Raw genomic sequence first — 19,656 nt, 5'->3', positions numbered from 1 at the left:
AATTCATGCCTTTCTAAGCTGTGATATTGTACAGGATGGAAGTAGTTTGATCCAGTGGAAAATGTGGAACGCAGAAGCTGTGAACCTCCAAAGCCGTTGTGGAATCAGCACATGACCAAGCCAACTCTCTACCTACCCAGCTGAGTCACCAGAAAGGGATGACACCCTAGCCATACTGACTTCTCAGAGCATAAAAGACCTTGGATCAAATGCCAGTTGCACCTGCAGTCACAGAGAATGGCGAACACGGCCAAGGGCAAAGTGTGCGTCACCGGAGCATCTGGCTTCATTGCCTCCTGGCTCGTCAAGCGGCTTCTCGAGTCTGGGTACCATGTTCTGGGAACAGTCAGAGATCCAGGTTTGCTTCATCTTGTTCTGATGATCCGAATGAATATAGCATTAATCATTGGTACTAATTTACGCCCTTTCATATTACTTCTTGTCAAATGAACCGTTACTGAAAGTGCAGTCACTTGTTCGATGACTTGATAGGGAATCAGAAGAAAGTAGGGCATCTCTGGGATTTGGAAGGTGCAAAGGAAAGGCTGGAGCTTGTGAGAGCTGATCTCTTGGAAGAAGGGAGCTTTGATGATGCTGTGATGGCTTGTGAGGGTGTCTTCCACACCGCATCTCCGATCATCACTAAATCTGACTCCAAGGTACGCTAAACACTCGCTCTGACCACTTTACTTGTTGGAAATTGAATATTTTCCATGGTTATATCTAGGATCTGCCCAAAACTCGTTTGATTGCAATCCAGATTTCAAAGCAATTGAAGTGGGATAAGAAAAATGAACTAGCTAGCTGACCCACTACTTGCTAGCTGTGTCACCATTTCCATCCCTAGTTATAGCCTTATAAGTCTTGAACAATAAATATGATGATGCAACTTTGCAGGAGGTAATGCTTAATTCAGCGATAAACGGCACTCTGAACGTGCTACGGTCATGCAAGAAGAATCCCTCGCTCAAGAGGGTGGTCCTGACATCTTCATCGTCAACTGTGAGGATCAAGGATGAAGCTGATCTTCCCCCTAACGTGTTGCTGGATGAAACATCATGGAGCTCCATCGAGTACTGCGAGTCTCTCCAGGTGAGCGTAGGACAATCTGATCCAAATTCACGCTCTGATCTTGTGCCAGTGCAAACATTTTCTCTGAAGAGTGTTTGGTCCCTTTCTGATGTGATCCCGTAGATATGGTACGCTGTGGCGAAGATCCTCGCCGAGAAGGCAGCCTGGGAGTTCGCCAAAGAGCACAAGATCGACCTTGTCGCTGTTCTCCCCACCTTTGTCATCGGACCTAATCTGTCTCCTGAGCTCGGCCCCACGTCTTCAGATGTCCTCGGCTTATTCCAAGGTGCGTTGATCATATCTCATCGCACTGTTCATCAGGTTCCGTAAGCCGTAGTTGCTGGTCCATCATCAATGTCGCCATGAATCCATGAGCAGCTTTCCTGCTTCGGGAAGAAGCACACCCTGCACACACATGCTCCAGTTTCTGATGAATGCCAGTGAGAAAAACCATGTCGCAGGAGAGACGGGGAAGTTCACGGCGTACGGGCGGATGGGGTACGTCCACATCGACGACGTGGCGAGCTGCCACATCCTGGCCTACGAGGCCGCCGGCGCCCAGGGGCGGTACATCTGCAACGCGGCGGTGCTGGGCTGCGGCGACCTCGCCGCCCTGCTCGCGAGGCGGTTCCCGGCGTACCCCGTCCCCAGGAGCCTGCCCAGCATCTACGGCGAGCAGTCGTACGGCTACGACACGGCCAAGGCCCGCGCGCTGGGCCTGCGGGAGTTCAAGGGCGTCGAGGAGATGTTCGACGACGCCGTGGAGTCGCTCGTCGGCCACGGCCACCTCCCGGCGGAGAGCGCGAGCACGAGCTCCCTCCTCTGAATTTTTCTAGCGCATGCGTTGTTCCCGGTCGCATGTATGAAGAGATTGTCACTCGACTCGTCGCCCTAGCGCAAAGACACTTGGATTATATTTTCTAATTTCTATGGAACTGGTCTTTGGACTGTCAGTGGCAGCAGAAGTTCAAGATCATGTAGCCAAAAAAGAATAACTGTTGAGATGTGCTCCATCTTCCTCTTTTATCAGTGAAATAGGTACAAATATCGTGCCCGTTCGTTCCAAAAAAAGAAAGTGTTCCATCTTACATTCTTCAAGAATCACTCATGACCCTCGTTCAAAAAAAAGGTGTTCCATCTTGCATTCTTCAAGAATCACTCATGACCCGCGTATTCGATCAAAAAAAATCACTCATGACCCACTGCAAGTACGATATTGGTCAGAATGCAAATCTTTTCCCCACAAAAACTTTATTAACAAATACCCATCAAGAATTTAGGACTTTCTAGAAGTATATTGCAGAGCCCTTTACATCCAAGACCGTATACACGATTTCCTCAAAAAAAAAGGACCGTATACACGACAAAAAACGTTCTTCCCAGTGCATTCAGCCCATGGGCCTACTGGATTGAGTCCTTCCGGCCTATGGGCTTTTGGGCCTTTCAGATGGCTGCAGCTTTCAGTTGATACAGTCAGACTGTCAGAGAGATAAGCAGCGCCACCTTCTCTTATCCTCTCCTCTCCGCTCATCTCGTTCTCGGTTACGCGACCGCATCCACCGTAGGGAAAGGAAGAACAAGGTGATTATTGCCGCGATCTCGAAATCAGCACTGCCGACTTGCGTGTACAAATCCACGCCACCTTCTTCCTCCTCCTCACGAGGAGACTGGTGGCGGCGGCGATGGTGCGCGCTTCGTGTTCGACGATTTGCCTCGCTGACTTCTCATCATTCATGTTGGACAGGGCAGGTGCCGATGGCAAGCTGTGTCAGCAATGCCAAGAGCCTGGCGCAGTGGCTGAGGGAGAACGGGTTCGACGAGGAGACCGTCGCGCGCATGTCGAGGAGGTGCAAGAACCTGCACAGCCTCGACGCCGGCGAGGCCTCGGGCGTCTGGGACTACCTCCTCACCAGCGTCAAGATCGAGCGGCGGAGGCTGCGGCACGTGGTGGCCAAGTGCCCCAAGGTGCTCACCCTGCCCGTGGACGGCAAGCTCGTGCCTACGGTGCAGTGCCTCGCCACGCTGCAGGCCAAGCCCGGGGAGGTGGCGCAGGCCATCGCCAAGTTCCCGCAGATACTCTTCCACAGCGTGGAGGAGAAGCTCTGCCCGCTCCTCGCCTTCTTCCAGACTCTCGGCGTCTCCGAGAAGCAGCTCGCCAAGCTGCTCATGGTCAACCCGCGCCTCATCAGCTACAGCATCGAGGCCAAGTTCTCGCAGATGGTGGACTTCCTTGTAGGCCTAGGCATTGACAAGGAAGGCATGATCGGAAAGATCCTTACCAAGGAGCCTTACATCATGGGGTACAGTGTCGACAAACGGCTGCGTCCCACTGCCAAGTTCCTCAAGTCGGAGGTCGGGTTACAAGGGGCAGATCTCAAAAGGGTGATCATGAGCTTCCCTGATATATTGTCACGAGATGTGGATAAGATTCTGCGGCCCAATTTAGCGTTCTTGCAGAGCTGCGGTTTCAGCAAGGGCCAGGTTATGGCATTGGTGGCTGGATACCCTCCTGTTCTCATCAAGAGCGTCAAGCATTGCTTGGAGCCAAGGATAAAGTTCCTGGTCGAAGAAATGGGACGGGACATGGGTGAGGTGGTAGATTACCCCCAGTTCTTTCGCCATGGCCTCAAGCGGAGCCTGGAGTACCGTCACAAGGTGCTCAAGCAGAATAACTCGAGTTGCAGCCTCAGCGAGATGCTAGACTGTAATCAGAAGAAGTTTGCCATGAAATTTGGTTTGATTGCAGCAGTTTAGGTACTCATCTTGTCCCTAGTTTCAATGTAGTATGTTCTATTTTTCAGGTGATGTTTTGGTTTGTACCTTTGGGTTGTATTGTTCTTGAACATCTGGGTATTGAGAATGCAAATCTCTCATTCAAGTTTCAACTATTATCTTGATTAGTTGATCTTGAGAATATCTATTTTATATGAGAGCAAGAGAGGGCACGTCATGTGGGCTTTCCTTCTGTTAAATACTTGATTGATATCCGCAAATTTGTGATACTGTGGTAAACACTAATAAGTTTAATTTTAAGTTATAACTTTCCTCTCTATGAAACTTTGTCACAGTCACCTATATACAGTCGCACAAATCAGTTTTCCTTGGTTCATTACTTACAAGCACACATATATAGAGGAAAATAGTTTCTACTCAGCCAAACTCCTATGTACAGTGTATCTGAAAGAAGATTTGTAGGGCAACCACTCAACACACTTGTCAATCCTCCTCCTAAGATATTGTCTGATCTCCTTTTGCTGTAGTTCAGGCATGCTCTCACATACCATGTCAATCAGGTCAGGCAACTCTAGTGCAGCATCCTTCGCATAGAAGTGGAGAACTTTGGGTAGGAAGATGATCTGCTTCCTGACCATAACATTTGCTTGAATGAACTCAGTCCTGGCTTGCTCCAGTTGGTGGTATAATTTTTTGGCTGTGTACAGCCTTACCTGCAGAAGCCAATCACAGTAATTATAACTTAGTACCGTAAGGCTGGGATGGTGAAAAATTAGTAAGCAAAGTGGTGCTTACTGGTGGATCTGAAAATGCCCCTGTGGAAAGAGCAAAGTGAGCAATCGGCTCTGGATGACGAAGTGCATATGGATGTATGGAGCTCCCTGATTTTTTCATTGGCGTAAACAGCGTGCGAACCCACTGTAATTGCATGGCCATAGTATGTTAGTGATTATGATGCGATTTTTTTCCTTTGTTTTGAATCTTGACAGCTGATTGCTGTATTGATGAATGCCATACCAGTGAAGGGCGGTGGGACTGACATCCAAGAATTGAGTTCTGAATAATTTGGGAGTTTACTGAATGTCCGCCCACATTATAAGCAGCCTGGAACAGATTGTTCAACACTGTCAGAAATTCATATGTGATTCCATTGTGTTTGTTGATTTGACTTACTGTCAAAAGCATGATGTATTATACCTTCAGAATCATGTCAGTACTTTTCATGCGTTTTTCCTGTAGCCCATAAGCCATGAAAGCCTGTAATATTTCAGAAGGGATGATAGCTATGTATCATGAGGCTAAAAGTGAATATTATTTAAGGTTGCAATAGCTAAAAATATTGAGCATACATGCATAACCAAAGCATTGTGGATATTAATCCAAAAACAGAGTTGCTCTTCATGTGCCATCTTTGTAGGATCAATCTTCTCCAGACGTTTTATCAGCGTTCTGGGACACAAAGTGACCATCTGTAAATCAAGTTTTTTCCCTTCATATATTCTAATCTTTTACACAGTCGCTTACCTGATTGTATCCAGCATTTTAGAGGCATATTCAAATTTGTCTTCATCTATATGTATCCTTGGGAAAATTATCATCCCAGTGTATTGCCCATTACTCCCATCAAATGAACCATAGGTGTCAGAGGTTGTTTCAGCATTGTAATGGCACCGAGGGCTCCAACTATCGACAGGGTTCGTCAGAGAAAAGGAACTCGATGCAGATGATAAAGAAGGAGTGGACGATGTCTCAGAATTTGCCTCTTTCAATGGCCTGCTTGCAAGTTTGCAGTAGACAGCAGAAATGCACCTAAGTATGTCCTCTGAAAGTTTGCAGGAGATCTTGGGCACATATTCAGTTATAGAAGCACTCAAGAAGTTTGCAAGGCTAGACCGCCCTGAAGATGATCTTGATAGCTCCTGCGTATGCTTCAGCAACATCAAAAGCCACGTCAGACACTTTCATTTGGGAAGAATCAACTACTAAGACAGTTAACAGCGGTATCTTTTGCTGGACTTATTTTTTTCAGGTAGATTGATGGTAAATAGGATGAGTGGAAGTGAAGCTATCCATACGCGTTTAGAATCGGAAAGTGTTGGCAGGTTATATGCTGCTGACTCCTTGATATTTCTGAGGCGAAGGGTGCCCTCGTCAGCAGTTTTTCTGCTGCGTTGAAGTTGCGATTCTTGCTCCACCTGATAATCAACTTTTGCCTTAGGATGCAGCATAACCCCTGATCATTGATCCATTCCAGGTGGCAAGGTTTTTACCTGAGCAGAAGCACGAGGAGAGACGCCGAGGTACTGATCAAATGCTGCTCTGTATAAGGACAACAGGTGCAGTTCCTTGCGAACAACTTCCTCCTCAAGGACTGCTATCTCCCAGGCCAAGTCTGCAACAGACTGCATTCAAACAGATTCAGGAATCAAAGATTAAAAGGCGTAAACAGCACGTACATCTGAACTACTCTTTTTGAGAATTCTTACTTCATGTAGTTCAAAATTTGGACATGGAACACAGTTCCTGAGTCCTGACTATAACACATACACACATCATTAAGAAAAAAAGGAGCATAATCATGACCATTGACTTTAATCACTTCTCCCTAGATATGACAAAGCATCATTCTGTTGGCATCATGATATACTAAGTTATTAAGAAGAGGAAACGTGATTCATAAAGAATGGATGGAAGGCCTGCATTTCGACAGCTTTTCTTCAGCTTTCGGAAACAAATAGACCCTCGAGATTAGGATCATGAACCAATTTGTTAGGGTTTGAACTAACCTTTGAAATAGCTCTTTCAGTTCTCTCTGCTGTTGTGATGATGCGATACTCCGGCAATTGGTCCGGGAGGTTAAGCGAATATCTTTTATGGAGCATCTTATTGCGATTGGTTGTCTGCCAATAAGAAAATGTTGTGGAACAAGCAAAATTCAGTAAAAGTAAAAGTAGTGGCTAAAGAATAATTGCATAGATTATTCAGGAATGGAGTACAAGCAAAACGAAAAACAAATTAGATTACCCACAGGTATGTGATCGGAGAGTCGCGGGGATATGTCAGGGACATTTGCATATGTGCTTGTAGCACTGAAAAAATGCAACAATTGATCAAGGTTAGAAATAAACTTAATCAGACACTTGAGGTGTAACTGAAAGCTTGGCAGCTCAGGACGCTGAAAACTGAATAATTTTGTAGTCAAAGATGTATCTTTTTTCAGTCAAAGGAGACAAGGAACATAATAACGTAAAGATGCGGTGCTGGAAAATGATTTTTCAAGTACAACTGTCTATAATGCTGTTCCTGTTCAAGTTCACAGAAAAGGCACGAGCACTCTGCGTTGCTAGAACAGAAACTTCCAACATTACTTGCAGTACATATCACCTGAGAGTCTATTAAAGTGGTCTGCTGAAGACAATGACAGCACAGTAACACACAGACACTTCAAATAAGTTTATGCATAAAATTCTGCTAATGCAACCAAATAAGGATGAAACGGTACTATCCATAAAAAAAGACGGCGATGGAAACCACTAGGATGGCCTTTTATAGAATATATGCTCAGTTTTTGTTTGCTCAAAAAAGAAAAGGAATGTATGGTCACACTGCTAGATGAAGCTATGCCCATCATGCTGAAAAAAAATATTACTGCATGCTAACCTTCTTGAGTGTCGGTGTTGCTGATAAGAAGATGGCGTTTCTGCACAGGATCCTCTCTCCTTGAGCGCCTCTAGTCCTGGGTCCTCCATGGTTGCTGGGCTAGGCTTCAGTCACCAATAACCTGCAAAAACTAACAAGACTGAGCATGTACTACCGCAAGCAATACTCTTCTCCATGCCAAGCTCCAGAGAAGGACAAAGCTCAGGCAAATCCTTACACTGATGAGCCAGCTGAACCCGCTTATCATGAGTTCTTGCTCTGTACCATGAGCTGACACTGCTGAGGAGAACGAAAGAAGAACAGGAGGGCGACGATGATTCAGCTTGGTAAATTTCACTCACTCACCCAACCAGACAGAGAGCTTATATCCCTTGCCATGCAGAGGAATGAAAGGTGAGGTGCAAAAGGACAAGAAGAGCAACTGGGCACAACAAAAACGATGAACAAGAGAGGTCCTAACGCCAGCACAGCTACTGCATAGGCTGACAACTAACAGTGGCTAGGAGGAGGTTAGGAGCTGGTATTTGTGGAGGATAGGATTAGTAGTAGGAGCTAGCTGCTGAGGAGAGCCGAGGTGGCCCACACGCAAGGGCAAGGGCAAAGGACGCCGCAGAGTTAAAGAAAGCGGATGAAACCTGCAGGAAGATACGGTCAGGGCAAAAAAAAAAGATGGAAAGAATAAAGAAAGAAGGAAAGTAGCCAAGGTTAAAAGGAGGCAAAACGAAAGAAAAAAAAGGAACGGAGGTACCCTCAATCATCACGATGTCCCTGCTGCCAAAATGCTAATCCCTCCATTAAAAGATCGAGCAGGGAGAGAGGTGAGCTTGCCAACGGCTCCAAGCTCAACACAGCGGCGATGATGACGATGATGTGGGGTTAGTGCTGGTGCGTGCCGGGCGGAACGGCCAGGGGGCCCGGCCGCCGGCGACGGCGACCCGTACCAGATCTCAGTAATGGCGCGCTTCGTTCGTTCTCGTTTCGCAGAAGACGATAAGCAGATGGATGGGTGTCATTAGGTGATGGCCGGGTCGGAACTGATGGGGATTAGGTCGCGAGCTGCTGCCACCGCAACACACCTTCTCCCGTTTCTTTCTTCTTGGTCGTCGTTCATGGGAGGGGGGTAAAGGGAGCCGCCGCAACCACTGCGCAACTACCGTGCCGTCGATCGCCGGTCGTCTCCGTCCGCAGGCTGCTCCAGCTTATCCACTTCGCGACCGATGCGTTACGATTTGTTGCACTGAAAGTGCGTGGCGCAGTTGACGGGGGGGTTTTTAGACGGGGAGAATCAATCAGGAAACCGGTGTCATTCTCAGCGATCGGGGTCGGAAAATAAAACGGGGATGACGAACAGCAGGTGAGGAATGATTGGGCTCAGCCGATCGGCGTGAAAGGGACGGATGGGGATGCGGGGGGCCAGCAGAGCCGACGCCGATGGGACGTGGACCGGGGAGACGCGCGCGAAAGCCGGCCACCGTCCTGGCCAAGGCCAAAGACGAGAGCGCGCTTACTGGCTGGCTGTCGAGCTCCATGGGCCATGGCGTCCGGTAAAGGAGCCAGGAGGCAGCCAAGGGGACTCACAGAGCGCCTTGGACGCGTCCAAGAAAGGGGCCGGCGGCACAGGAGAAAGAAGAAAGCCGAGCCGTGTCCGCGTCCGCGATCCAGGCATCCAGCGATAAAAACCGGGTCTTTTTACAGCAAAAATCCAACCACGGCGAGTGGGGTCGGTTCGACCGCGGCCTGAAGCTGCAGGCGGCATCCACCTGCTGCCGACGCGCGCGGCCGGACCTGCCTGCCGACGTTTTACAGCGCGGCGGGCCGCTGCTGGCCGATCGACCTCGCCGCGTGGTGGTAGCCGCTGGAGGCTGGAGCGGTGGAGCCGGCGCGCTGACTGAGCGAACTGCTCCTGTGCTTCCCGTGAGCGACCAACAACAAGTAGAGTGAGCCAGGAGCCCAGGAGTAGGATACTGCCTGCACTGCACGGAGATACTCCTACACACACGGTGATGGGGACACTATCTAGGCTGGAGCCTGGAGCGTTGTTGCCATCTCCGGGTCACGGGAGCACTAAACGCCGGGACGGGACGCGGCGGCAACCGACCCGGCCGGCCGGCCGGCCGGCCGGAGCGACGCCGTCTCCGGCCGCTGCCCCTCCGATCCGCCGGTTTCTTTCTCCCGGTGGTTACGAGCAGGAGCGGCGGCGGCCGATGAGCTAGTGATCCTGGATGCTAGTGTCGTTGTCCTCGTCGTCGACTAACTAACTACTGGGAGTGACCATCGATGGATCATGCATGTGAGGCCCCCCGGAAAAGTATGCTGGAACCACGCACGCATACAATTGAACAAGAATTCGAGCGGTTGTTTGTTCGGTTGCTGCGTGACCATATGAATGTGTATCATTCTTCGAGTGCCTTGGTCAAACCTGGAAAATGGCACACTTAATGTTGCGATGGAGACCGTAGGGGAGAGCACCTGCGGGACCAATCAACTCAACGCGTATAAAAAAATAAAAGATGCTTGGATCCAAGTGTTAATATTCAAATGTGCTAAAGTTTAGCACGAACCTATCCAAACATAAGTAATAATGGGGTGGATTAAAGTTTAGTCAAGACTTAAAAACTTTAGCAAAGATACAAGTGCTAATAGGCGCTAAAATTTAATATTTAATTTTAGCCAATCCAAACAGATTTAAAACATACGGTTGACGACGATAATGCTGCTACTGCGTGATGGATTGACGACGAAATGGAACTATTTGTATATATGTCATATATGTAACTATGTACACATATGGCACTCACGCATGATCATGTTGGTCTCATCATCTGGATGGAGTTCAAGTTAAAGGCTAATAATGATCACTTGTGATCAAAAGGAGGAAAAAGGCTAAGGCTAATCAGTGGACACGTGTGGCTCGTCGTGAACCTTGCAGTGCAGTAGGGGATCGAATGGCCGGAGGAGCAGGGACAGGCGAGAGCGCTGTGCGTGTAAGCGCTGCCGTGTCTGTCGGCGGCGGCGCGTGGTGCCCAGGCCATCGTGCGGCGGCGAGCAGCCCAGGTTGTGGCTACGCTCGCAGCGGCGGCAGGCGATCGGGAGCTGAGTCGGCTGGCAAGCACGCCGCAACCGACGGCCGGATCGCCCGCCCGTCCACCGTTTTCTCGCGAGCGCGCCGGCCGGCGAACGATTCCGGAATAGCTAGGCGTCGCCGACGAACTGCGGGTGGTATACCAGTCAACCGATCGATGGATCATTTGAGGGGGCCCACCAAAAAAGGTGCTGAGCCCCCGCAGGCCATGCAATTGGACGAATAATTCGAGCCGTTGCACGGTTGGGGCGTCGTATCGCCACGAGTGCGTGGATTTCTCTTGGGCTCGTACGACGTCGTGGTCATCAGACTCGAGCCGACAGCGTGCTGCCGTGCCGGTTTCCGTTTCGACTAAACGCGCGCGGCTTTGCCGCGCAGCGTCCCGTATTTCGTATCGTCGGTCGGTTGTAATTGATATTTATACATACAATAGTAATTATTATATGTTATGGTCTATAGCCTGTTGTTATACTTGATATATATTTTGGACTCTCTATTGTCTTGACGATACTATTTAATTATGATATTAATTTTGCTATGTGAATGGAACAATCTTTTTTATATTTAGTATTTTTTATTATAGTTTTTTTGTTATCATTAATTTTAGAAAATTTGTTGTCTAGCAAAGCTTTAGTTTGAAACTTTGAGCAATTTTTATATTCAAAACTTTTTGACGTAAAGTTCCCGTGCCAAATTATAGGAAGAATAGATCTTACGTAAATATTTATGAAGATTAATTGTAAACGCGTTTTGAATTGAATATTTTACTATATATAAAGTTGTAGATTTTCAAATTCTGAGCAACTTTTATATTGAACACTTTTTAATTTGCATATTATAGTTATGACATATTGCATGCAAGCATTTGTGCAAACAAATTACGAAAGCGTTTTGATTTTTAAAATTTGCTCTTAATGAAGTTGTAGTTTTTGAACTTTTGATCAAATTATGTATTGCACAACTTTTGATTTCAACGCGTTTTGGTGTTGAAATTGTATGTATAATGTTAGCTCGTGTAAAAGTAACGGATGAAATGGATTATGGTTTGATTTAATTTAAATTCGAAGGTTTTTCTAAAGAAATTTCTGAGAGGAGAACAAGACAATGGGTTGATTTTATGAAAACTTAAGATTTTATTTGTAAATTTCCCTAAACCAGGAAGATTGGACTGCGGCCTGATTTTGAAAAAGATTATGAACTTTTTTCGCAAAATTATATGAGAGTGAAGGTCGAACTGCGAGTTAATTTATCTAAAGTCCGAGGATTTTCTTCCAAAATGGCCAGAACTTGCATGATCTGACCGTCCGCCTCGCTGATCCGACGGTCGGAAATAGCCCGCGATGTGATCACACTCGCTTGCCCTCTTTTGATGGAGTTCGAAATAAAGCCCAAGTTTTCAGGAATAATAAATAAGAGGTCAAAGGCGCAAAGGTAGTAATCAATCAGTGGCACACGTGGCTCATCATGAGCCATTGCAGCGCCGCAACGGTAGCAGCAGAGAGCAAAAGCTGGGCTGTGCGCGGGCCTCCCGCACCGTACCGTCGTCGGGCCCAGCCTCGTCGTGCAACCAGGCCGCCGCATATGGCTTGGTGGCCATTTTGCTCGCTTCGTCCTGTTGGGTTCAATCCCGGGAGCCCAGGCGATAGACCGGTCGGGTGCGGCCCGAGACATATCTCCTCCTCACTTGTTTACAAGGGTCCGGCCCACTTTTTTCGTGCTTTGCGGGGGCGAGCTGCGGTCCACTTCAAAAAACCAAAAGGAAAAGGAGCTCTCTCCCTTCGGCGGCCCACCGGCCCACGCATACGAACGAGTCCGTCCGCCGTGTGTCCTGGGACGACGACGTGTCGGTGTAACCACCATTTCGCGATACCCTTCGCTGCCGGCTGCCATGGCTGAAGCACAAATTCAGATCGAGCATGGCGGCCAGGAGGAGGGAGAGGAGGGCCTCGCCACATCCACGCTTCCAACCTGGGAAGGGTGATGGAAGCCGTTCTTCCTCTTCCAGGGCTGCTGGCTTACGCCCCAGGTCGTCAAGAGCGTCGCGCTCGTGCAGGCCCTGTTCCGGCCGCGCGCCGGCGACGTCGTCCTCGCCACGCACCCCAGGTGCGGCACCACCTGACTCAAGGCCCTCGCCTTCACGGTCGCCAACCGCTCCCGGCACGCGGTCGCCGGCGAAGGCCACCCCGTGCTCACCAGCCACCCTCAGGATCTCGTGCCGTTCTTGGAGCTGCCCTTCCGGGTCCTCCGCCCAGTCGCGGAGCTCGAGGCGCTCCCGTCCCCGAGGCTCCTCAGCACGCACCTCCCGTGCGAGTCGCCGCCCTCGGGTGCGTCGCCGGCTCCTGGCTGCCGGGTCGTGTACCCGTGCCGGGAGCCAAGGACGTGCTCGTGTCCACCGGCACCAGTGGCGGATGCAGGATTTAGCTACTGTTTTTCTTCCTCCTCTCGCCTCCCTTCCCTTCTCTTCCTCTTCAAATTTGTAAAAAATTTGTAGAGAGATTTAGAGGGTTCTATACGATTTCTGGGATAGGAGAGGCTCAAGCCCCCAGACCCACCGCTAGATCCGCCTCTGCGTGACAACAAGGTGCGCAGGGACTTCCACATAGATTTGGATAAGGCTTTCGAGAGCTCTGCGAAGGGGTCACTCTCTACGGGCCTTTCTGGGATCATTGTGCTGGGTATTGGAAGCGGAGCGTGGAGGAGCCCGAAAGGGTTCTCTTCTTGAAGTACGATGAGATGATGGCTAACCCTGCCAAGCATGTGAAGATGCTCGCCAAGTTCCTCGGTGTTCCGTTCTCCAACGAGGAGGGGAGTGCTGGAGTGGTGGAGGAGGTGGTGATGCTCTGCAGCTTCGAGAACCTCAAGAGTCTCCCGGTAAACTCCACGGGAGTGTCCGATCGGATTGGCGGGCTGCCGATGGAGAACTCTTCGTTCTTCAGGTCTGCCAAGGTTGGAGATTGGCGGAGCTACTTGACGGAAGAGATGGCAAGGAAGCTGGACTCCATCATTGAGGAGAAACTAAGAGGATCTGGACTGTCCTTTTGACATCCATGGGTGGGAATCCTCATCTATAGTTGGTAATCTTCTTCGTCCATGAATGGCTGCTGCTCTATGTGCGTCATTTGACATGTCAGGATTTGTGGGGAAAAAAAGTTGAACTCTTGAAGCTCCAACTTTCCAAACACTTGTACTACACTCCAGGTTGCATCGTGTCTGACTACGTCCATGCTTAGCTTGTGCACTTCGGGTGTATGCATGCCTTGATGCTTTGATCTCCTTTGAGATATCAGCTTGCACTTCGGGTGCAAGAACTTTTTCTGAGCTTATCCGAGCCCTTCTTTTTTTTTTGCGTCGGTGGGAGAACTTTTGCTTGGAAAAGCAGGTGATCTTTGGAGAGAGGGAGAGAGAGAGAGAGAACTTTTGCTTTTTTTTATACAACAAACGAGCTTGCAATGGACGCGTATTTCAATACTAGTTCAAAATGCTAGTGCCTCACGGTCCTTGGATGAGCTAGATGCCTTGTCCACGATTAGTTAGTTTAGATTATTTATTTAGCTATCCTGCTATATAACCAGAACTAGATGCCCGTGATCGCAACACAACCGTCTCACGATCACAAGGAGCTAGCCCCTTTCCCCTTCCTCGCGAATTCGCCATGGCTGAAGCACGATCCGAGACCGAGCCCTGCGACCTGGAGGAAGAAGAGAGCCTTGCAGCGCCAACACTTCCAAAGAAAGGAGAAGCATGGCTCGGGACGTGTTCCCCGTCGCGATTCCAAGGCTGCTGGCTCGGGCCGGAGCTCTCGGAGAGCGTCGCGCTCGTGCGAGTTCATTTCCGGCCACGCCCGGACGACATCATCCTCGCCACCTACCCGAAGTGCGGGACAACCTGGCTGAAGGCCCTCCCTTCGCCGTCGCCGGCCGCTCGCGCCACGCCGTCGCCGGCGACGACCACCCGCTGCTCACCAACCTTCCACACGCCCTCGTCGAGAACCTCGAGTTCCCTCTCCGCTACATCTACCCCGTCGCGGAGCTCGAAGCGCTACCCTCCCCGAGGCTCCTCTGCACGCACCTCCCGCACCAGCTGCTACCCTCAGGCGTGCCAGCTCTCGGCTGCCGGGTCGTGTACCTGTGCCGGGAGCCCAAGGACGTGCTGGTGTCCACGTGGCACTACATGAACAAGGTGTACCACGACTCCTTCACGGAGTTTGGCAGGGCCTTCGAGCTCTTCTGTGAGGGGGTCTCGCTGTACGGGCTTGTGTGGAATCACTACCTAGGGTACTTGAAGCAAAGCATGGCGGAGCCCAGCAGGGTTCTCTTCCTGAAGTACGACGAGATGATGGCTGACCCTGCCAACCATGTCAGGATGCTTGCTGAGTTCATCGGCGCCCCGTTCACCGGCGGCGAGGAGAGCAGTGGGGTCGTGCAGGAGATAGCGAGGCTGTGCAGCTTCGAGAATTCGAAGAAACTGCCGGTGAACTCGTCGGGGGTGATCGATCCGATCGGTGGGCTGGCCATAGAGAACTCTGTCTTTTTCAGGACCGCCAACGCCAAGGTTGGGGACTGGAAGAACTACATGACCGAAGTGATGGCGAAGAAGTTGGACCGTGTAGTTGAGGAGAAACTTGGTGGATGCGGTCTTACCTTCTGAACTGAAGCTTGTCATGTCCAAGGAATAAGCTTACAGAGTGAGTGATACTTGTTTGGAATAGCTCGATCTAATTCAAAAATTTCTCCAATCGAGCATGCTGCGTTTTTTACAAATACGAAAATTTTCTTATTGATAAGATTTCAGCGTGATCCCAACAAAAAATATGTATTGCCAATTGCATGCTCGTACAGTAATATATGTTGAATATATAATGTATTTTGGGATAATCTCTGCTTACACTAGCTCGCTGAATTCCGCACAGAACAATTTAATTTCCCTCTGAATCGTGAAAGTTTGACGTTTGTATCCATGTTCGGCGAGGTATCATTATCCATCAATAGGAATTGTACACCTTCGCGTATTTAGTATTTTTTTAATTACACAGTACAACTCAGACACTCACAACGCACGCACGCTCACCCATATAAACATACGTACGAAAATCCTACCCCTATGAGCATCTTCAAAGACCGAACCGGTAAATTCTCGATATTGATAAAGTCACCGTAGGCGCATCGCTGTCGACGGGAATATCACGTACCACTGAAAGTATAACGTCCTTAAATCGTAGAAAATTTGTTCCCACGCAAAATCAAACCCACTATGGCTCTTGTAACCGGCTACCGGCCCTTGCGCACCTTCGCGTGTTTAGTGTTACGCTAAGGATAAATTTCTGGAAAGGTAGCGCCGGGCCAAGAAGGCAGGAACCACAATGCACGCGTGGGCTGTGGCCTGTGGACAATGGGCCAATTGCGCCAGCCCACATAAATTAGCTGCTTAAAGGGAACAAAATAGTTTGTCTCCAAACAAATAAAAAATTAGTTAGCTCCTCTCGTGAAAAAGAAATAAATCCGCTCAAAAATTGAACAGGAAAAATATTACTAGTGTCTCACAAAAATGAAAAAAATACTACCCCCTCTGTTCCAGAAATGTACATAGTTTTAGTTTTATCATTAGTCAAAACTTTTAATTCTAATAAAATTTATAGAAAAATATATAAACATTTAAAATAACAAATAAAGATACTATGGATACATATTTTATGAGGATTTAATTAAACTTATTTGATGTGCTAGATGCTACTAGTGTATTTTCCACAAATTTTATCAGAGTGGAAAAGTTTGACGATTTTTGGATAATCTTTGCTTACACTAACCCCTGGAGCCTTCATTGCCAGGTAACAACATTAGAAAAATCTAAGGTAATTACAGAGGGGATATAAAAAATCAACGAAGCAAGAAAGAGTGGTAAGAATTCAAACAAAACGTAAGCTGGCATTCATGTCCACACGAACAAACAACCATATCACTGGCTCCTCCTCCTGTCTTCCGTCTCGATCATCTTGCCTTCGTGGAGCTCACTCTGCTTTGGACAATTAGTCTTCACGGCGACAATGGCAGATCGAGCGTGTCCAACAGACCAACAGCTTGCGCACGATGATACGATGGATAAGCGGTCACGGCAATGAATCGGAGACTTCCTGCTCGAACGCGTGTCTCAGGCTGCCCTTCATGAAGTTGCCGCTCCACGTCGACGCCGACGTCAAGCTGAGCTGGCTCGCCGTCGTGCCGGCCGTGCTCGACACGGTGTCGAGCCCGCCGTCGGTGGCCGGCCACACGAAGGACGGCTTGAACGGCGGCACCACCGGCGGGGGCACGGAGCCCAGCAGGATCTGCTGGATGGCCGGCGTCCTGGGCCGCTCGGCGGGGGTCGGGTGGCTGCACGCGAGCCCCAGCAGGAGCAGCCGCTCGGCCTGGTCCCGGTCGAACGCGCCGCCGAGCCGCGCGTCGACGGCCTCGAGCGCGCAGCCGTCGCGGTGGAGGCGCCACACCCAGTCCGCCAGGAAGTGGAAGCCGTCGATGTCGCAGCGCGGGCGGCGGCCGCAGACCACCTCGAGCACGACGGCGCCGAAGGCGTAGACGTCGGACTCGCGCGTGGCCTTCTCGGTGTGGAAGCACTCGGGAGCGATGTAGCCGACGGTGCCGTGTACGCCGCCGCCGGCCTCCTCGATGTAGGAGGTCTTGTCGGTCTCGATGGCGCGCGCCAGGCCGAAGTCGCCGAGGCGCGCGCCGAAGGCGGCGTCGAGCATGATGTTGGAGGCCTTGAGGTCGCGGTGCACCACCCGCTGGTCGTACTCGTCGTGCAGGTAGTGCAGCGCCGACGCCACGCCCTGGACGATGCTGTACCGGAGCTCCCACCCCAGCAGCTGCCGCCCCGGCGCCGAGCTGAACAGGTGCTGGTCCAGGCTCCCGTTCGGCATGAATTCGTACACCAGCAGCAGTTCGCCGTTGTCGTGGCTCCACCCTGCCCGTCCAATCCAAAGATGCATGCATTGGTCGACCATGTCAAAGTTTAATTCAGTAAATTTTTTGCAATTTTCTACAGGTAAAAATTCAGTAAAGGTTTTAAGATTCAAAGTTTGCTAAAGAAAATGAGAATGGATCATGAAGGCTGCTGCTCTGTGTTTGCTTTTTTTTAGATCGACTGCTCTGTGTTTGCTGTTGCATTATGAACACAAATGCATGCATGTTGTTTGTTAATCAGCGGGTGGTAGTTCACTGATTAGCGAAGTTTGAACGCATCGCATCGCAGCTGTAAAGTCTTAAACGAAAAATTGTTGTGCGCACATGCATCGCCTGGAAAGCCGAGCGAATGGCGTTCGAGTTGCCATTGTTAATGGACAAACCATGTGCGAGTATCGCCACAGGCGAATAAAAGAATCGAGAAATGGTTAGGCGGCGGCGGCGGCGGCCGGAGCTGAGCAGGAACGGGGGCTTACCGACGAGGCGGACGAGGTGCTTGTGGCGGAGGCGGTTGATGATACTGAGCTCGGCGAGGAAGTCGTTCTGGCCCTGCGTGCTCGCGCGCGAGAACTTCTTGACGGCTACCTCCACCGCGCTCCCGGGGCCGCCGGGGCTGGTGTGGTCGCCGACCACCACGCCCCGGTACACCACCCCGTACCCGCCCTGCCCCAGCTTCATATTCTCGTCGAAGTTGTTGGTCGCCTTGCGGATCTCGCGGTAGTCGAACTCCCGCGGCCCGCCGGCGAGGCTCCGGATCATGGTGCCGGTGATGGCGCTGCTGTCGTCACCGTGCACCTTCCGCCGCTTCACCACGCACACGTACGCCAGGATGGCCGCGGCGGCCAGCGCGGTCACCCCCACGGGCACCCCGATGGCCAGCGCGAGCGTGCGCCTCCTGGCGTCGCCGCCGTCGTCGTCGCAGGGGAGCTTGTCCAGCGTCATGTCCCACGCCAGGACGCAGTTGAGCTGGTACTTGCGCCCCGTCGACGCCGAGAACCCGAAGTAGGACCACTCCGCCGCGGTCGCCCCGAGGTCCAGCGGCGCGGCGAGGACCGCCCGCCCGGGCTTCGCCTTCCCCGCCACGGCCATGAACACCGCAATGCGGCGCGCGGCGCCGTCGTAGTCGACCCAGACTGTGTAATTCGTCGGCTTGGCGGGCGAGATCTCGATGCCGAGGGGCTTGAGCGAGGTGTTGGCGACGGAGACGACGCTGTTGACGTTGAGCCCGACGTGGTTGTCGTCCGGGTCGTAGGGCTGCTTCTCGGTGTCGAGCTCGACGGCGACGATCTGGTTGGTGGCGTTCCCGTCGGTGGCGGCATTGGTGAGGCCGAGGTACCCGCCGGAGCTCCCGGCGGGCGGCTCGTCCGCGGACGGCGCGATGACGAACGCGAACCCCTCCGCCGGCTCCGTGCCGTTGGGCCGGAAGATGTTGATGGTGAAGACGGTGCTGAAGGACGCGACCCTCTTGACCCCGCCGGCGGTGGCGTTGGCCCCGCTGCCATGGCCCTCGCGCTGCCAGAGCCTGAACGGCGTCGCGTAGAGCACGCGGCCGGACTTGTGGGTGAGGAAGTTGGCGGCGTCGTTGAGCGAGTCCGGCGTGATCTGGAGCGCGCCCTGGTTGATGTTGGCGTCGCCGAGCACCGTCACGTTGACGCCGCGGTTCGCGCTGACGAAGCCGGAGAAGCTGAACCCGGTGACATTGCCGCCGTCGCCGGGAGCCGCGGGCACGCGCGGGCCCGCGGTGGCATTGGTGGCGAGCGAAGCGGCGGCTGCTGCCGAGGTGACGGCGGCGGCTAAGAGGATCAGGTGTACGAGGAAGCGGGCGGCCATTAACGAGGAGGAGCAGGAGGCCGAGACCACCACCACTGCTGGGGTTGGCGCCCGTGTGCGTCCCGTGGGCGCTGCACGGCCGCCCTCCTTATTTCCACCGGCTTTCCTGAGAGTTTCTTCTCTCGCCTAAGGGTATAGACGAGAGAAGAAAAATGGAAGCTTTGTTCAGTAGCAAAGCTGCGTTCACATCAGTGTCTTCTCCTGTCCTGTCCTGTAATCCTGTTTGCCTGAACGACAGAGGGCCTGTTTAGTTGCTGTCAGTGTAAACGCAAAAAAAAATTTGCAAAGAAATCTTGCTAATTTGATGTACTAAATGAAGTCTATTTATAA

The 19,656-nt window shown here is 51.1% G+C and overlaps 4 protein-coding genes and 2 pseudogenes across 8 annotated transcripts; 4 read left to right on the top strand and 2 right to left on the bottom strand.

Annotated features, from left to right (window-relative positions):
* The first annotated feature begins 169 nt into the window (after window positions 1-169).
* LOC112896459 (tetraketide alpha-pyrone reductase 1-like) lies at window positions 170-2,036 on the top strand. The gene is made up of 5 exons (XM_025964434.1): window positions 170-358; window positions 493-659; window positions 898-1,092; window positions 1,195-1,357; window positions 1,533-2,036. The coding sequence occupies exons 1-5, from the start codon at window positions 238-240 to the stop codon at window positions 1,895-1,897; spliced, it is 1,011 nt and encodes a 336-aa protein (XP_025820219.1). The 5' UTR covers window positions 170-237; the 3' UTR covers window positions 1,898-2,036.
* A 519-nt stretch (window positions 2,037-2,555) lies between these two features.
* Window positions 2,556-3,962, top strand: LOC112897150 (transcription termination factor MTERF6, chloroplastic/mitochondrial). Of its 2 annotated transcripts, none has more exons than XM_025965367.1 (2): window positions 2,556-2,652; window positions 2,816-3,962. In XM_025965367.1, exon 2 carries the CDS (start codon window positions 2,827-2,829, stop codon window positions 3,823-3,825), a length of 999 nt encoding a protein of 332 aa, XP_025821152.1. In that variant the 5' UTR covers window positions 2,556-2,652; window positions 2,816-2,826; the 3' UTR covers window positions 3,826-3,962. The 2 variants fall into 2 exon arrangements, with proteins under 2 accessions (XP_025821152.1, XP_025821153.1); XM_025965368.1 differs by having other exon boundaries at window positions 2,563-2,652; window positions 2,821-3,962.
* A 167-nt stretch (window positions 3,963-4,129) lies between these two features.
* On the bottom strand, window positions 4,130-8,381 carry LOC112897149. 4 transcript variants are annotated; one of them, XM_025965365.1, is made up of 13 exons: window positions 8,213-8,381; window positions 7,682-8,099; window positions 7,465-7,585; window positions 6,833-6,893; window positions 6,591-6,704; window positions 6,075-6,206; window positions 5,880-5,999; window positions 5,329-5,723; window positions 5,154-5,253; window positions 5,002-5,061; window positions 4,822-4,908; window positions 4,600-4,722; window positions 4,130-4,517 (listed from the first exon to the last, which is right to left on the bottom strand). In XM_025965365.1, exons 3-13 carry the CDS (start codon window positions 7,551-7,553, stop codon window positions 4,218-4,220), a joined length of 1,581 nt encoding a protein of 526 aa, XP_025821150.1. In that variant the 5' UTR covers window positions 7,554-7,585; window positions 7,682-8,099; window positions 8,213-8,381; the 3' UTR covers window positions 4,130-4,217. The 4 variants fall into 4 exon arrangements, with proteins under 4 accessions (XP_025821150.1, XP_025821148.1, XP_025821149.1 ...); XM_025965363.1 differs by having other exon boundaries at window positions 5,329-5,732; window positions 8,213-8,373; XM_025965364.1 differs by lacking the exon at window positions 8,213-8,381 and having other exon boundaries at window positions 5,329-5,732; window positions 7,682-8,131.
* A 3,897-nt stretch (window positions 8,382-12,278) lies between these two features.
* Window positions 12,279-13,755, top strand: LOC112897935 (annotated as a pseudogene).
* A 284-nt stretch (window positions 13,756-14,039) lies between these two features.
* Window positions 14,040-15,329, top strand: LOC112897825 (annotated as a pseudogene).
* Window positions 15,330-16,119: 790 nt separating this feature from the next.
* Window positions 16,120-19,418, bottom strand: LOC112897748 (probable L-type lectin-domain containing receptor kinase S.5). Its single transcript, XM_025966141.1, has 2 exons — window positions 17,973-19,418; window positions 16,120-17,497 (listed from the first exon to the last, which is right to left on the bottom strand). Exons 1-2 carry the CDS (start codon window positions 19,324-19,326, stop codon window positions 16,650-16,652), a joined length of 2,202 nt encoding a protein of 733 aa, XP_025821926.1. The 5' UTR covers window positions 19,327-19,418; the 3' UTR covers window positions 16,120-16,649.
* Between the last annotated feature and the right edge of the window lie 238 nt (window positions 19,419-19,656).

This window comes from Panicum hallii, chromosome 6, assembly GCF_002211085.1.
Source record: "Panicum hallii strain FIL2 chromosome 6, PHallii_v3.1, whole genome shotgun sequence".
Lineage (NCBI taxonomy): Eukaryota > Viridiplantae > Streptophyta > Magnoliopsida > Poales > Poaceae > Panicum > Panicum hallii.
Note: the sequence above shows the minus strand (reverse complement) of the source record. Positions and strands in the feature narration are given on the sequence as shown.

What these genes read in the sequence shown, in the direction of transcription:
- LOC112897150 (XM_025965367.1), top strand. Translation starts at nt 2,827, where the DNA reads ATGGCAAGCTGTGTCAGCAATGCCAAGAGCCTGGCGCAGTGGCTGAGG.
- LOC112897748 (XM_025966141.1), bottom strand. Translation starts at nt 19,326, where the DNA reads ATGGCCGCCCGCTTCCTCGTACACCTGATCCTCTTAGCCGCCGCCGTC. An exon ending in GCACCTCGTCCGCCTCGTCG is followed by an intron (nt 17,498 to 17,972) that starts GTAAGCCCCCGT and finishes TTGGACGGGCAG; the next exon opens with GGTGGAGCCACGACAACGGC.
- LOC112896459 (XM_025964434.1), top strand. Translation starts at nt 238, where the DNA reads ATGGCGAACACGGCCAAGGGCAAAGTGTGCGTCACCGGAGCATCTGGC. An exon ending in AGTACTGCGAGTCTCTCCAG is followed by an intron (nt 1,093 to 1,194) that starts GTGAGCGTAGGA and finishes GTGATCCCGTAG; the next exon opens with ATATGGTACGCTGTGGCGAA. An exon ending in TGTCCTCGGCTTATTCCAAG is followed by an intron (nt 1,358 to 1,532) that starts GTGCGTTGATCA and finishes ACCATGTCGCAG; the next exon opens with GAGAGACGGGGAAGTTCACG.
- LOC112897149 (XM_025965363.1), bottom strand. Translation starts at nt 7,553, where the DNA reads ATGGAGGACCCAGGACTAGAGGCGCTCAAGGAGAGAGGATCCTGTGCA. An exon ending in CAACACCGACACTCAAGAAG is followed by an intron (nt 6,894 to 7,464) that starts GTTAGCATGCAG and finishes GCATTTTTTCAG; the next exon opens with TGCTACAAGCACATATGCAA. An exon ending in ACAATGCTTTGGTTATGCAT is followed by an intron (nt 5,062 to 5,153) that starts GTATGCTCAATA and finishes GAAATATTACAG; the next exon opens with GCTTTCATGGCTTATGGGCT.